This window comes from Oryctolagus cuniculus, chromosome 1, assembly GCF_964237555.1.
Source record: "Oryctolagus cuniculus chromosome 1, mOryCun1.1, whole genome shotgun sequence".
In the NCBI taxonomy this organism is placed as follows: Eukaryota; Metazoa; Chordata; class Mammalia; order Lagomorpha; family Leporidae; genus Oryctolagus; species Oryctolagus cuniculus.
The window spans coordinates 104,136,777-104,152,405 of record NC_091432.1 but is presented as its reverse complement, the minus strand read 5'-3'; the positions used below and the strand labels follow the sequence as shown (position 1 = coordinate 104,152,405).

The 15,629-nt window shown below is 43.6% G+C and overlaps 1 protein-coding gene across 2 annotated transcripts in view; it reads right to left on the bottom strand.

Moving 5' to 3' along the window:
* BCO2 (beta-carotene oxygenase 2) overlaps window positions 1–15,629 on the bottom strand; it is a 51,645-nt gene that overhangs the window by 19,357 nt on the left and 16,659 nt on the right. For both annotated transcript variants that reach the window (XM_051849398.2, XM_008261401.4), the window contains exon 2: window positions 10,815–11,025. In XM_051849398.2, the coding sequence (XP_051705358.2) occupies window positions 10,815–11,011 (197 nt within the window). In that variant the 5' untranslated portion in view covers window positions 11,012–11,025. The remainder of the gene's footprint in view (window positions 1–10,814; window positions 11,026–15,629) is intronic.

The following is a 15,629-nucleotide window of genomic DNA, read 5'->3' as shown; positions in this document are numbered from 1 at the left end:
CACTTGGGAGATCCACATAGAGTTCTCAGCTTCTGGCTTTGGCCTGATGTAGCCCTGGTAATTGAGGCCATTTGGGGAGTCAACCAGCAGGTGGAAAATCTCTCTCTCTGACTCTCTTTCATTGTGCATGTATGTGTGTGTGTGTGCATGTATGTAACTCTACCTTTCAAATAAATAAATCTCTAAAAAAGAAATGATTGTCTTTATATCTTCTATGTATTAAATTTTCTACTTTCAAATTTTCAAATTTATCAAGATTATGTCTAAGTAAAAAATTAACATGACTGTCCCTCCAGGATATTCATGTTTGTCCTTATGATAACACTAGAAATGATCTACTTAAATGATGGAACATTAAAAAACTATAAGGAAAAGTTTGTGACTTTGCTATCAAAAGGATTTATCATATGATATTTTCTTTTTTTATGAGATTTACTTTTTATCTATTTGAAAGGCAGAGTTACAGAGAGAGGAGAAGAGACAGAGACAGAGACAGAGAGAGATCTTCCATCTTCTGGTTCATTTCCCAAATGGTCCCAAATGCTGGGGCTGGAACAGGCTAAAACTAGGAGCCTGGAGCTTCTTCCAGGTCTCCTCCGAGGGTTCGGGGGCCCAAGCACTTGGACCGTCTTCTGCTGCTTTCCCAGGCACATTAGCAAGGAGCTGCAACAGAAATGGAGCAGCTGGATTTAGAACCAGCACCCATTTGGGATGCCAGTGTCCCTTAAGCTTAACCTGCCATAACACCAGATGTTTAAGAAGCTTATTATTTTTAGCATAGATAAGCAAAGCTATTATCATTGTCTTAAAGGCATTGATTCCTGGAGGCAGGGTCTGGAAAAGATGTCTGTGCACCCATGGTCATAATAGCATTATTTACCACAGCCAAAATGAAGCAACCCAAATGATAATTGATGGTTGAATTGATAAACAAAATGTCTACACTGTAGGAGCTGGAGCATGTCACCCCAAAATATGCCACTTTGGCATACTGAATATTTTTGGTTAAAGGCACTTGAAAAATAGCTGCAAGAAAGGCACTCCGACCTTCATTTTTTTTCCTGAAAGCAGGAGTTAAAACTCCCATATAACAAGTGCCCTCCTTGTGGGCCGGCGCCGTGGCTCACTTGGTTTATCCTCTGCCTGCAGTGCCGGCATCCCATATGGGCGCCAGGTTCTAGTCCCGGTTGTCCTCTTCCAGTCCAGCTCTCTACTGTGGCCCGGGAGGGCAGTGAAGGATGGCCCAAGTCCTTGGGCTCCTGCACCCACATGTGAGACCCAGAAGAAGCTCCTGGCTCCTGGCTCCTGGTTCCTGGCTTCAGATCGGCGTAGGTCCGGCCGTTGAGGCCAATTGGTAAGTGAATCAGAAGATGGAAGACCTCTCTCTTTCTCTCCCTCTCTCCCTCTCTGTGTCTCTCTCTCTGCCTCTCCTTCTCTCTTTGTGTGACTCTTTCAAATAAAATAAATAAATCTTAAAAAAAAAAAAAAATAAAATCCTTTCACATGTCACAACCCAAATGAACATTGAGGAAACAAGCTAAGTGAAATAAGTAAGTCATAAGAGAACAAATATTACATGATTCCACTCATACAAGGTAAAGTAGTCAAATTCAAAGAAAGAGGAAGAACTATGGTTAGTAGGGGCAGGAAGGAGGGGTTGGGGAGTTGCTGTTTAATGGGGATGGAGTTTCTGTTTTGCAATTGAAAAAAGTTCTTAAAGGCCTTTTTCACTACAATATGAATATACTCATTATCACTAAACTGTACACCTAAAATAATCAAGATGGAAATTTTGTTATATGTATATTTTACCACAATTTGTATAAATGTGAGAAAAAAGAAAGAAAAAGTCTCACTCTGCTCCAATGGTTTGAGATGTCTCCTTCATCATACACAACATTTCTGTAACTTCTTGTGTGTATCTCTGGGCTTTTTATTCTGTTACATTTGCATGTTTGTCTCTTCACATACTAGTATCACAACATTTTAATTACAGACGGTTTTCAGTTTATTTTAATGTCTGGTTAGGCTAGGCACACTGAAATTTTTCATTTTTAGTGGTTTTATTTTTTTACAATTTTTGCATAAATTTATTTACCTTATGAATTTTACCATCAATTTGTCTACCTTTCTTAAATAGCTGTTGGAATTTTTATTGATTGTATGATATTTATAAATTAACTTAGGGAGCCAGTGCTGTGGCTCACTTGGCTAATCTACCTGCAGCGCCAGCACCCCGGGGTTCTAGTCCTGGTTGGGGCGCCGGATTCAGTCTTGGTTGCTCCTCTTCCAGTCCAGCTCTCTGCTGTGGCCCAGGAAGGCAGTGAAGGATGGCCCAAGTACTTGGGCCCTGCACCCGCATGGGAGACCAGAAGGAAGCACCTGGTTCCTGGCTTTGGATCGGCACAGCACGGCCATTTGGGAAGTGAACCAACGGAAGGAAGACCTTTCTCATTGTCTCTCTCTCTCACTGTCTAACTCTGCCTGTCAAAAAAAATTAATTAATTAACTTAAGGAAAACTGCCATCTTTATAAGGTTGAATTCTATTCAAGAATAGACTATGGTCCTTCCATTTATTCAAGTGTTATTATTCACATTTAATAAATTTAAGATTTATTATTTTATTTTATTTTATTACTTATTTGAAAGGCAGAGTGATAGAGACAGAAGGAGAAAAAGAGCTCTTCTATCGACTGGTTCACTCCTCAAATGGGCCCAACAGCAGAGGCTGGGCCAAGCTGACACCAAGAGCCTGGAACTCCATTCATGTCTCCCACGTGGATGCAGGGGTCCAAGTACTTGGACCATCCTCTGCTGATTTTCAAGGCATATTAGCAGAGAGCCGGATCAGAAGAAGTGGAACAGCCAGAACTCAAACCAGCACTTGGACATGGGATGCCTGCATCATAAGCAACAGCTTAATGCTGTGCCACAATGCCAGCACCAGGAATGTTTTAGTTTGTACACTTCTTATTAAATTCATTTCTGAGAATTTAATCTTTGTTGCAGTTGTAATTACTGTTTTGCTCCTCTTATGTTCTCTAGCTGGTAACTCTTGGTGTCATATGATTTCACTATGTTCACTTGACATCCTGTTAACCTTTTATGGCTAGGCTTAGGAGTTTTTTTTTTTAATTTTTAAAATTTATTTGAGAGGTGAAGTTACAGACAGAGAGGGAGAGACAGAGAGAAAGGTCTTCCATCCACTAGTTTAGTCTCCAAACAATGCCTGGAGCTGGGCCAATCTAATTCCAGAAGCTTCTTAGAGGTCTCCCATGCAGGTGCAGAGGCCTAAGCACTTGGGCCATCTTCCACTGCTTTCCCAGGCCCTAAGCAGAGAGCTGGATTGGAAGAAGTGCAGCCAGGACATGAACCACACCCTTATGAGATGCCAGCACCACAGGCAGAGGCTGAGCCTACTATACCACAATATCGGCCCACTAGATTTAATTTACTGTTGATTCTCTGTGGTTTTCAGGTTTACTTTTTTTTTTTTTTTTTTTTTGACAGGCAGAGTGGATAGTGAGAGAGAGAGACAGAGAGAAAGGTATTCCTTTTGCTGTTGGTTCACCCTCCAATGGCCGCCACGGCTGGCGCGCTGCGGCCAGCACACCGCACTGATCCGAAGGCAGGAGCCAGGTGCTTCTCCTGGTCTCCCATGGGGTGCAGGGCCCAAGGACTTGGGACATCCTCCACTGCACTCCCTGGCCACAGCAGAGAGCTGGCCTGGAAGAAGGGCAACCAGGAAAGAATCCGGCACCCCGACCAGGACTAGAACCAGGTGTGCCAGCGCCGCTAGGTGGAGGATTAGCCTATTGAGCCGCGGCGCCGGCCCTCAGGTTTACTATTATATCATCTGCAAAAAGAGGCAGTTTTACTTTACTGATCCTTGTTCCTCTTCAGAATTTACCAGTCTCATATTATGGGATTTAACACAAAGATATAGACAGAAAGAGATGTAGAGATGGATATTTATCATATAAATGATATATATGCTAAGATTATATACATAATAGTGTAAATAAACTATTTTCACAAGAATCTATTTTCTTGAGCATTTTTATGAAGAAATTATTTTAAATTATGACAATAAAAATCTTCAAAAGTTATTTTCTTTTAATTGAAAGGTGGAGTGACAGGGAGATGGGGAAAGACAGAGAGACAGATCTTTCATCTGCTAGTTCACTCCCCAAATGGCCACAGCATCCTGAGCTGAGTCAGGCCAAAGCCAGGAGCCTGGAACTCCATCCAGGTCTCCAATGTGGGCGACAGGGACCAAGTACCTCCACCATCATTCACTGCCTTCCCCGAAGCATCAGCAGGGAGCTGGACTGGAAGCAGAGCAGCCAGGACTACAAGCAGCACTTGGATATGGGATTCTGCATCACAAATGGTGGCTTAACATGCTGTGCCACAACACTGGTCTCTTTTTTCAGGATTTATGAAGATAATTTTAGGATCATTTTTCCTGAGACTTATTAACACAGTATATTATATGAACGGATTTCTTTATGATGAATCTACCTTGCATTCTTGGAATTAAACCCATGGGATGAGAATAATTTTTAATGTGGTGTTAATTTTGCTTGTTAGAATATTTATTAGTGCGATGTTAGCATTAAATACTTTGTCTTTTCATGGATATTCATTAATAAAATCAGTCTATAGTTTTCTCTTTTGTAGTATCTTTATCATGTTTAGATAGCAACACAATACTTGTCTCAGAAAAACAATTGGAAAGTTTCCCTTTGTTTTCCATGCTCTAAAATAATCTATAAATTTTTGAGAATACCTCATATTTGAAGGTTTGATGGAATACAAGTATTTCCTTAGTAAGTTTGTCTATTCATATTTCTTCTACAGAAATCGGTCTTCTTAAATTTTCTAACTCTATCAATTTTAGTAACCTGTTTTTCCCTAGAAAATTATCCATTTTATCAAAGTGTTCAAATGTTTGCACAGAGGTCTGCAATGTCTCTGGTAAATTTTTTTCTATTTCAATAATTCTCCATTGTGATTTTTTTTTAATTTTTAAATGTGTGTTTTCCCTCTTTTTTATCTTTTTTTTTTTTTTTTTTTTGACAGGCAGAGTGGACAGTGAGAGAGAGAGAGACAGAGAGAAAGGTCTTCCTTTTGCCGTTGGTTCACCCTCCAATGGCCGCCGCGCCCGGCGCACTGCAGCCGGCGCACCGCAGCCGGCGCACCGCGCTGATCTGATGGCAGGAGCCAGGAGCCAGGTGCTTTTCCTGGTCTCCCATGGGATGCAGGGCCCAAGCACTTGGGCCATCCTCCACTGCACTCCCTGGCCACAGCAGAGAGCTGGCCTGGAAGAGGGGCAACCGGGACAGAATCCGGCGCCCCGACCAGGACTAGAACCCCGTGTGCCGGCGCCGCTAGGCGGAGGATTAGCCTAGTGAGCCGCGGCGCGGGCCATCTTTTTTATCTTGAGAATGTTATCTAGTGGTTTGTCTATTTTGGTATTTTTTTTCAAAACCTTTAGAAATAGTTTAAATAATTTTTGCCATTTTGGGCTAAATCTCTTTTAGAACCGCATGACTTGGGGCTGGCATCGTAGCATAACAAGTAAAACCAACACCTATAACACCGGCATCCCATATAGGAGCTGGTTCAATTCCTGGCTGCTCCACTTCCAATTCAGCTCCCAGCTAATGACCTGGGACAAGCAGCAGAAGGTGGCCCAAGTACAGTGCCTCTGCCACCCACATGGGAGACCCAGATGAAGCATCTTGGCTCCTGGCTTCAGCCTGGCCCAGCTCCAGCTATTGCAGCTATCTGGGGGGTAAACCAGCAGATGGTTTATCTCTCCCCCTCTACATCTTTAAAAATTAAAAATTAAAAAAAAAAAACACAACTCTAGGTGTAAAACCACATACTCAGCTTTCCTGTTTAAGATTCTTTGTTCCTCCTTTGGAGGGGAGGGTGTTAGTGTCTCCCACGATTGACTCCCACTGAGACACTGAGTTGTCAGCCAAAACCCCTGAGTAATTTATAACACACTCTCCTGTTAAAATCACGTCTCTTTGATCTTTGGGTTCATAAAACTGATTTTCTTGACCCATATTTACCTTTAATAAGTGTCAGCTTGTTAGATTCTATCTCACAAGATCTAGTGATTCCACACATTCATGCATTCAAACCAACATTTCATGGGTCCTTACTCTCTGCCATTGATTGTGCCAATCTATATCTGATTACAGATACTTATATAACTATGGTACACAGTGATCACTGCTACAATGGAGAAATGTTAAAAATGTCACTTGTGCAAAGAAAGAGAAACAGGGTAGAAGGATGGGACGATCAGGAAGACAGAGGCGACATGTGGCTGGTACTTGAAGGACATTTGCTGGTGGGAGTCAGTTAAGGGCCGAGGTAACAGGAGCAAGGGCAGTGAAGGCATGTGTATGTTGGAGGAACAGCCACTTAACTAGTTAGCATTGGGCAGAGCTACCAGCAGCAGGCGATGAGGACCGGAACACACGTCAGCAGCAGACCTAGCAGCACTTAGAAGGCTTGAACACCTTTAACAGGAGTTTTGAAAACAGGAGAGTAAACTGTTAACATCTGCATCTTAGAAAAGTCACTCCAGACACAAAATAGAATATGGGATACAAGAGCAGCATGCAGACTGGGAGAAATAAATGAGGAAAGCAGGCGATAATTCAAGGGAGGGAGAATGAGAGTCTAAACTGAAGCAAAGCCAGTTAACAAAGGGTCCAAAAAGTCATGACTGGAATACTGACTGGCTGGTGATCCTTTAACTGAGATGGAGAATACATGAAGAGCAAACAGTCCAGTTTTGAACAAGATTCTGAGTTATCGGTATAATATCAGGGTTTGGATGTTCCATAGTCAGTTGACAAAATACAGGTCTAGAAATAAAACATGAGTTTGGGGTGAGAGATACATGTTTAAAAGTATCTATGCAGGTGCTGACATTGCACAAGATGTGTTAAGTCACCACTTGTGATGCCAACATCCTATATTGGAGCACCTGGTTCAAGTCCCAGCTGCTCTACTTCCAATCTAGATCCCTGCTAATGTGTCTGGGAAGGCAGTGGAGGATGGCCCAAGTGCTTAGCTTCCTGCCACACATGTGGGAGACCCAGATGGAGTTCCTGGCTCCTGGCTTTGGCATGACCAAGCCCTGGCTGTTGTGACCATTTGGGGAGTGAACCAGCAAATGAAAGATCTCTGTCTCTCCCTCTCGCTCTCACTCTCTCTCTCTCTCTCTCTGTCACTCTGCCTGTCAAACAAATAAAACTTAAAATATAAGAAAATTGTTATAAATTTTCAAATGAGATCGTGTCTATGCAAATGAGACCACAACTAGGCAAACGTGATGACATCTATCATCTACTGAACACCACTGTATGCTAAGTGGTTCACCACACCTTTTCCTCTGTGTGTGTGTGTATGTGTGTGTGTGTGTAAATATATATAGTAACCCCAATTTTCCTGTGAGGAACTTTTTTTAAAAATATTTATTTATTTATTTATTTATTTGAAAGTCAGAGTTACAGAGAGGCAGAGGGAGAGAGAGAGAGAGAGAAAGAGAGAGAGAGAGAGAGAGAGAAAGTCTTCCATCCACTGGTTCACTCCCCAGGTGGCCACAATGGCTGGAGCTGTGCCAATCCAAAGCCAGGAGCTTCTCCCAGGTCTCCCATGCAGGTGCAGGGGCCCAAAGACTTGGGCCATCTTCTACTGCCTTCCCAGGCCATAGCAGAGAGCTGGATGGAAAGTGGAGCAGTCAGGACATGAACCAGCACCCATATGGGATGCCAGCACTGCAGGCAGCGGCTTTACTCACTACACCACAGCGCCAGCCCCTGTGAGGAACTTTTATTCCCTTTTTACAGATATAGAAACCAAGGTTCAGAGCAACTTCCCCATGGTCATGGGGCTGATAAGTGGTAGAAAAGGGGGTTGAGTTTAGTGCTGACTCTGAACCCTGAGCTCCACAACTCAAAAAAGTAAGGAAACCTATAAGAAGTAATTTGGCAGAAGACAGAGAGATGATACAGCACGGTGTAGGGGGAAAGAGGCCACACTCCCCCTGACATGGAGGAGGAATAGGGACACACACTGGGCATATAGAGTGGGGAAGAGAGAAGTTGAAACAGTCCAGCCCAACAGCCCCCCAGTCACTGTGAAGCAGTCCAGTTTATCTGCTGAGAGGGGAAAGGACAAGGAGAACAAAAGAGGTTTTGGGAGTGGGACTGGCCCTGTGAGAAGCTGGGAGAAACAGGGACTGCTGGACTTGCCTGGCAGCACCGAGTACCAGCTAGGGCTGGAAATCCCAGAATTGCCACCAGGCCAATCATCCAGTGCTGGGACGACTCCAGATGCACTCGGCAGGCCTGGGCCGGGAGCGAGGAAGCCGAGGGCGGGCTCATCTGGGGCTGGGCACGGTCAGAGGAGAGGGGTCAACCAGCAGGGCAAGGAAGCGAGGGCAGTGGTGAGAGCGAATCTGAAGTGACTGATGGTGAATCTGGACCATGGAGAAGTTGAGAGAGAGGATGGAGAACAGCAAGGAGGAGAACTTGATGGAATGAGACAGAAGGCTAACAGCAGTGCAGGACAGTGAGAATTAGGGTTTAGAGCACAGAGCCGGTTTCAGACCTGAAGATTTCAGGGGTATGGCAATTCTTTTTTTTTTTTTTTTTTTTTTTTTTTGTAAGATTTGTTTATTTATTTGAAAGGTAGAGTTACAGCGAGGGAACTAGAACCTGCAGCATCATGGGGAGTGCTTAAATCTGCTAGCCACAATGTGGGCCCCTCAAGGGACTCCTTAACACAGGGTAAGACCTTGTTCTATGAACTCCTCTTGCTGGCTCTGAGAAAACTCACTAGAAGGACACAGCTGACAACTGTTTTGACCCAGCCACGATGCCCACTTCTCCTCCAAAAATGTTTATCCTTAAAGAGGGCTGTGCCCCGCGTGGCTCTGCAGCTCGGCTCTAACAAGGCCCTGGGGCCCCTCCTCCTGCAGCAGCTGAGACACCACGTGCTTTCTGCAAGAGGCTGGACTGGGGGATTCCTCCCCCCACGGTCCCCTTTTGCTTCCTTCTCCTTCCCCTTACCTCACGCTCTTGTTACAAAGAACACCTTCTATGACACGCAGCCATGTGACAGGGGGAACAGCAGAGCTCCTCTGGTTCGGCACTCACCCTCTGCCTCTGCACCTCTGAGCCTCCCCCCGCCGAGTCCTGGAGCCGCCCCCCAGCCTGCACTCTGGCTTCTAAAAGAATTTTTAAAGAGCTTCTGGCAACTGTTAGGAAAAACCAAAGCTAGAGAGAAAACAAAACAAAACAAAACAAAAATCCCTGCATTTTATGTCTGTTATTCAGTGAGGACAAAATGCAACAGGCCCAGTAAAATGTCTGAAATATATCTCAATCATGCCTCTACTTTTCAGTCTATTATATTACAACATGAATAAGAAGGATCACAGTTCTGTGAGATGTTTTTAAAGCAGGGGAAAGAGTTTGGCATATAATCTGACAGTGATTATTGCAAACAAATCTACAGAAATGGGGGACCACGGGCAAGAAGTGCAGCATAGTGCTCATGGAGGGTGTGTCAGGTGGCACACACTTCTCCTCCCCTCTTTTCTGTATTTCAGAAAGTTTTACACAGGCAAAAACTTCTAGAATGAAAAAATGTCTTCTGATGTTTGAAAGGGTTTAAGACAAAGCAGATTCCTTCCTGGTCATTACTTCATGTCCCTAATAGAAAAATGACATATCAAGGCGTTATTGCTTGTTTTCATCGATCTATGTCTGTTTACTGAGCGCTGGCTAGGTGTAGGCCACTGTTGTGGACATTGGGGAAAGGGGCTGAACTAGCCCCATCTTCATGGGAAACACAGCTAATACACAAATAAGCAAAAAGCACTGGACACTGGTAGTCGTGTGTAGGGAGCAACAAATGCTCGCATTTTTAGACTGGCTCACAGGGCATGAGATCTGAGTTGATATCTGAACAAGAACTAGACCTGGACAGATTAGGGAAGATAGGTGAGAGCTGACGCCCAGAGGCTGGGCAGAAATACATGTGTCCCGTTTGAGGAACTGAGAGCAGTCACTGTGTCTGTGAAGGGGAGTTAGGAGGTGAAGACACTGCCCTAATTTCAGGAACTTGTGGTGAAACAGCTCCTCTCTCCCGCAGAGAGCTCCTGACACCTCTCCTCTTTTCACGTAAACCAGGAGAGGGCTTCCAATGGACAATATTCTTTTTTTTTTTTTTAATTTTTTGACAGGCAGAGTGGACAGTGAGAGAGAGAGACAGAGAGAAAGGTCTTCCTTTACCGTTGGTTCACCCTCCAATGGCCGCTGCGGCCAACGTGCTGCGGCCGTCGTACCGCGCTGATCTGAAGCCAGGAGCCAGGTACTTCTCCTGGTCTCCCATGGGGTGCAGGGCCCAAGCACTTGGGCCATCCTCCACTGCACTCCCGGGCCACAGCAGAGAGCTGGCCTGGAAGAGGGGCAACCGGGAAAGAATCCGGCGCCCCGACCGGGACTAGAACCTGGTGTGCCGGCGCCGCTAGGCGGAGGATTAGCCTATTGAGCCACGGTGCTGGCCAGACAATATTCTATGAAGTAGAAAAGAGAGGACATTAAAAGGAAATAATAAGTCTTCTTTTTTCACCTCCAGGTTACAGTTTCCTTGCCAGTCATCAAAGGGATGGAATGGCAACGTTAGCATCAAAGAAGAAGCGTGTATTAATGGCTGTCCTGTGGAAGCAGCCCATGCCGACAAATCCAAATTGTTCTCCAAAATCAAGGCTTACTTATCTTTCCCAAATTCGAATTTCCCAGGTCCAATTCGAAGTAGGTAGCCATTGAGCCATTCAGGAAGATGCCCTCGGACTCGAGCAGAGACCATCCCTGGCGTCTCCTCCACTGTGCTCACCAGTGGCTCAATACAAGGTAGATTCTGCCGCTGCCCCACGATGGCTTCCTTCTGATGAGGGCTCACAGCCCCCATGGACTTCTTCAGAACTGTGAGGGGGAAACCAAGAGCACAAAGCAATTTTAGCAAAGCTTCTAGAAGCATCCCCGTGTCTCTACAGACAATATCTTACTGTCTGGCAGCCTGAGAGTTATGTGAGCCTAACATCAACTACAGCTTCCCAATTCTTGTCTCTCCTTCCTCATCCTCAGACTGTCAGTGCTGTTGTTTTGCATTTTTGAAACACAACAATTCTAATTTTTTTTGCAGGACTAAGAATTAATCAGGACTTTAATTACTACTGTTATCATTTCTCATGGTTGAACAATGCTTGTCTTTTTACAAGAATAAATCTAATGCTAACCCTAGATGTGCTAATAGCAACTTTGTTGTTATGACAAAAAGAATGACCATTCAATATTATCATAATTATATGGGTCCCAGTACTCAGGATACACCAGAATGTGTTCCAAAATATTTCTTCATTATTTCTGTGATTTTAGTAGGATGCTTAATTTAATTTATTCTATTTTAATGGTATTTACATTAATGTGCTTTTTCTAGGAGAAGGATGTCATATGTTAAATTATGCAGTGATACTCAGTCTGAAATTACCCAAGTCCAAAAGCCACAGAAGTAAAAGGACTTATTGTATAATCAGGAGCTGAACTTTGTCCCTAACATTTCATACTTGTTGACAAGGCAATATTGCCGAATACAGAAGGATGGTCAAATATATAATTGAGTAAGTAATATAAAACATAATTATTTTATGTCATAAAGATTTAACAATGATACAGAAGTCTACACTAGAAAAATGGGTTAACATATAGGAGCACAATTCCTCTGAAGAAGGTATTGTTTCAGCAATTTTACAATATTATACCTATTGTCTAATTTCTTTCAAAAAATTCAGTTTGGAGGACATGAAACTTTCTATTTCCTGCATGTAACAATTCAGTCATGCCTAACTACTTCCTGATTTTCCAAATGAAATTCACTTTCACCCTTAATGCCCTTTCCCAATACCTATCCTCTAGAGAATTCTGTTATTCAAGATCTATCTCAAATGTCATTTCCTGCAAGAGCAGCACAGTGTAACGTTTAAGAGTGTGGGCTCGGACTCTGCCTGGCTCCAGACTGCTTGGGTTCCAATCTTGCTCTGCTGCTTTGCAGACAAGTCGCTGTAACACTTAACCTCTCTGTGCTCCGTTTCATCTTTTTAAAGATGAGGATAATGGCTCTTACTGTACCTCAGGCTGTAAGTAATAAAGGAGTTTATGTAAAACTTTCAAAACATGCAATCATTCTTCAAAAAAATTCACAGAAAATATGTACTACAAAAAGCTAGGCATGCATTTCAAACTTTTTTGCATCAAAATGAACTCATTGTAACCTGTAATATGTCTGAACAAGATCTAATTTGAGGTACTAAGAAGGATAAAATATCAGTTTGGAAAGAGCTTCTATCAGAGCAACATTTTGGTAAAATTGAAATAAGAACATCAAATCCATGATGAAGCCTGGCAGGGTGGAAGCATGTGAAATCACTGATGCTTTACAAAAATTTTACAGGGATAATGCCCCAAGGAAATTAACAGTTTACAAACGAGTTAGTCATTTTTAGAGAAGATGAGACAATGTTGAACTTGAAGTCCACAGTGGCAGAAATTTATAAGGAAAAAATGGATTTTATTCATTCCGTAATCACTATTCCATGTAATATAATATAAACACATACAGGAGAAAAGGAAAAAGCTCATATTTTGGCCAGAAATTTGCTAGCAGAAGGAAACTGTAAGCTCATCTCCAAAGCCGCACAGGAGAGGATCCTTATTAATGAATACCCTTACTGTGAAATGAAGCTCAGTAAAAATGACAGGTTGCAGATACAAATCCGTATTCACACCAAGGAGAAGCCATACAGGTGCTCAAAGTGCAGCCAGGCCTTCAGCCAAAGGGAGGCCTGCAGCACAAAAGGCCCTACGATGAAAAACCTTTGCAGCGTGATGTTTGTGACTTGGTTTTAACCTAAAGGAAAAGCCAATCTGACACAAGATGACTCATTCCCAATCGCCTACTGGCAGAGTGCCAATTTTGCTTTAAGAAGTTTACAAGGATGGGGCCGGCGCTGTGGTATAGCAGGTAAAGCCACTGCCTGCAGTGCCGGCATCCTATATGGGTGCTGGTACAAGACCCGGCTGCTTGGCTTCCGATCTACCTACCTGCTATGGCCTGGGAAAGCAGCAGAAGATGGCCCAAGGCCTTGGGCCCCTGCATCAGCACAGGAGACCGGGAAGAGGCTCCTGGCTCCTGGCTTTGGATCAGCACAGCTCCGGCCTTTCTAGTCATCTGGGGAGTGAACCAGTGGAGGGAAGACCTCTCTCTCCTTCCCTCTTTCTTTCTTTCTCTCTCTGTCTCTCCTTCTCTGTGTAACTCTTTCAAATAAATAAATAAATCTTTAAAAAAAAAAAAGGAGGGGCTGGCACTGTGGCATAACAGGTAAAGCTGCCACCTGCGGTGCCAACATCCCTTATGGGCGCCAGTTTAGGTCCCGGCTGCTTCACTTCCGATCCAGCTCTCTGCTATAGCCTGGGAAAGCAGTAGAGGATGGCCCAAGGCCTTGGGCCCATGCACCCACGTGTGAGACCCAGGAGAAGCTCCTGGCTCCTGGCTTCGGATCAGTGTAGCTCCGGCCAATTGGGGGAGGGGGGGGTGAACCAGCAGATGGAAGACCTCTCTCTCTCTCTGCCTCTCCTTCTCTCTTTGTGTAACTCTGGCTTTCAAGTAAATAAATAAATAAATAAGAAAGAAAGTTTAGAAAGAATGATTCCCCAAAGTGCACATGCACAATTTCCATGGTGTAGCTGACAGCTACCAGCAGCTGTAAAGGAATTAAACAATTCAAAAGAGTTCATAGTATGAATCCCATGTTTGTCTTACCTGATCAGCATAACAGAAGTAGCCAAAAGTAATTTATGTCTCACAGTGCTTATTTGCTTACCTTTAGAGTCTGTAGATGCACATGCAAAAACAAACCAAAACAAAAGCTTACTTTTACCCAGAAATGGTGCAAAAGGTGGCAGCGGAACCCTCCACAACCTTGCAAACTACTACTTGTGCTGTGTCTTACAAAAACGGAGAAAGGAGTCACGGCTCTGTCTTGACCATGTCTGTGTAATGGAGCTTTATTAACATACTTGCCCATTAGGCCTTTTTATTTTATTGTTATCCTTTGAGTGTGTGTTTGTGTGTTTGCATTTATGCGTGCACTTGCAAATAATGGTTATTGCAGCTGGTTATTAAGTTAGACCAAAAGGAATCAAGATTTACAACTATTTCTTTACACATAAGGGTAAAAGCAAAAGTTTTTGAATCTCAAGCATAACAAGATAAATACCTGCTATTTTACAAAGAAGTAATAGTTTACCTTATTTAAGAGCTGCATACAACAAATGATTTTTTTAAAGATTTATTTATTTTTTACTTGGGAGTCAGAGTTATACAGAGAGAGGAAAGGCAGAGAGAGAGAGAGAGCTAGGTCTTCCATCTGTTGGTTCACTCCCCAGTTGGCTGCAATGGCCGGAGCTGCACTGATCTGAAGCCAGGAGCCATGAGCTTCTTCTGGGTCTCCCATGCAGGTGCAGGGGCCCAAGGCCTTGGGCCATCTTCTACTGCTTTCCCAGGCCATAGCAGAGAGCTGGATGGGAAGAGAAGCAGCCAGGACTAGAACCAGCGCCCATATGGGATGCCAGTGCTTCAGGCCAGGACATTAACCCGCTGTGCCACAGTGCCGGCCCCACAACAAATGATTTTAACATAGATATTCAAGAATTAAAAAAAAATTTATATACCTATATATGTTCTATACTCCATAGCGTGCAGTTGGCAGTCTATTACGCCTGTTCAAACTTTCTGAAGTACTTGATATTGTTGTCAACACTAACTTAAATCCCTCTCTCTTTTTGGCTTCATAGAAGTTTTACTATTCTAACTTTCCTGCTCCCTTACTGCTCTGTGTGTTATGCCAACTTCACTACCTATTAGCTGACAACTTTGGGCAAATTCCTTAATTTCTGTGAGCCTTAGGTTTTCTGATGATAAAATGGAGATAAAAGGAGACTAATGCTTCCTGTTCATGTCTATTAGTTGGATACTTTCGTGAAGCTGATTTTCTTATCATTTCATGAATGTGTTATTAAGGTCTGACCTTGGACCTGTACCTTAATCTCAGCACTCTACCTAGGTAATCACATCTGGTCTCTTAACTTCACCAATTACTTTTTTTTTTTTTTTTTTCAAGATTTATTTGTTTACTGGGGCCAGTGCTGAGGCACAGCGGGTTAAAGCCCTGGTCTGAAGCGCCAGCATCCCATATGGGCGCCGGTTCTAATCCCGGCTATTCCTCTTCCGATCCAGCTCTCTGCTATGGCCTGGGATAGCAGTAGAAGATGGCCCAAGTCCTTGGGCCCCTGCAGCCATGTGGGAGACCTGGAAGAAGCTCCTGGCTCCTGGCTTCAGATCAGTGCAGCTCTGGCCATTGCAGCCATTTGGGGAGTGAACCAGCAGATGGAAGACTTCTCTCTCTGATTCTACCTCTCTCTGTAACTCTGTTTTTCAAATAAACAAAATAAACCTTTTAAAAAAAGATTTA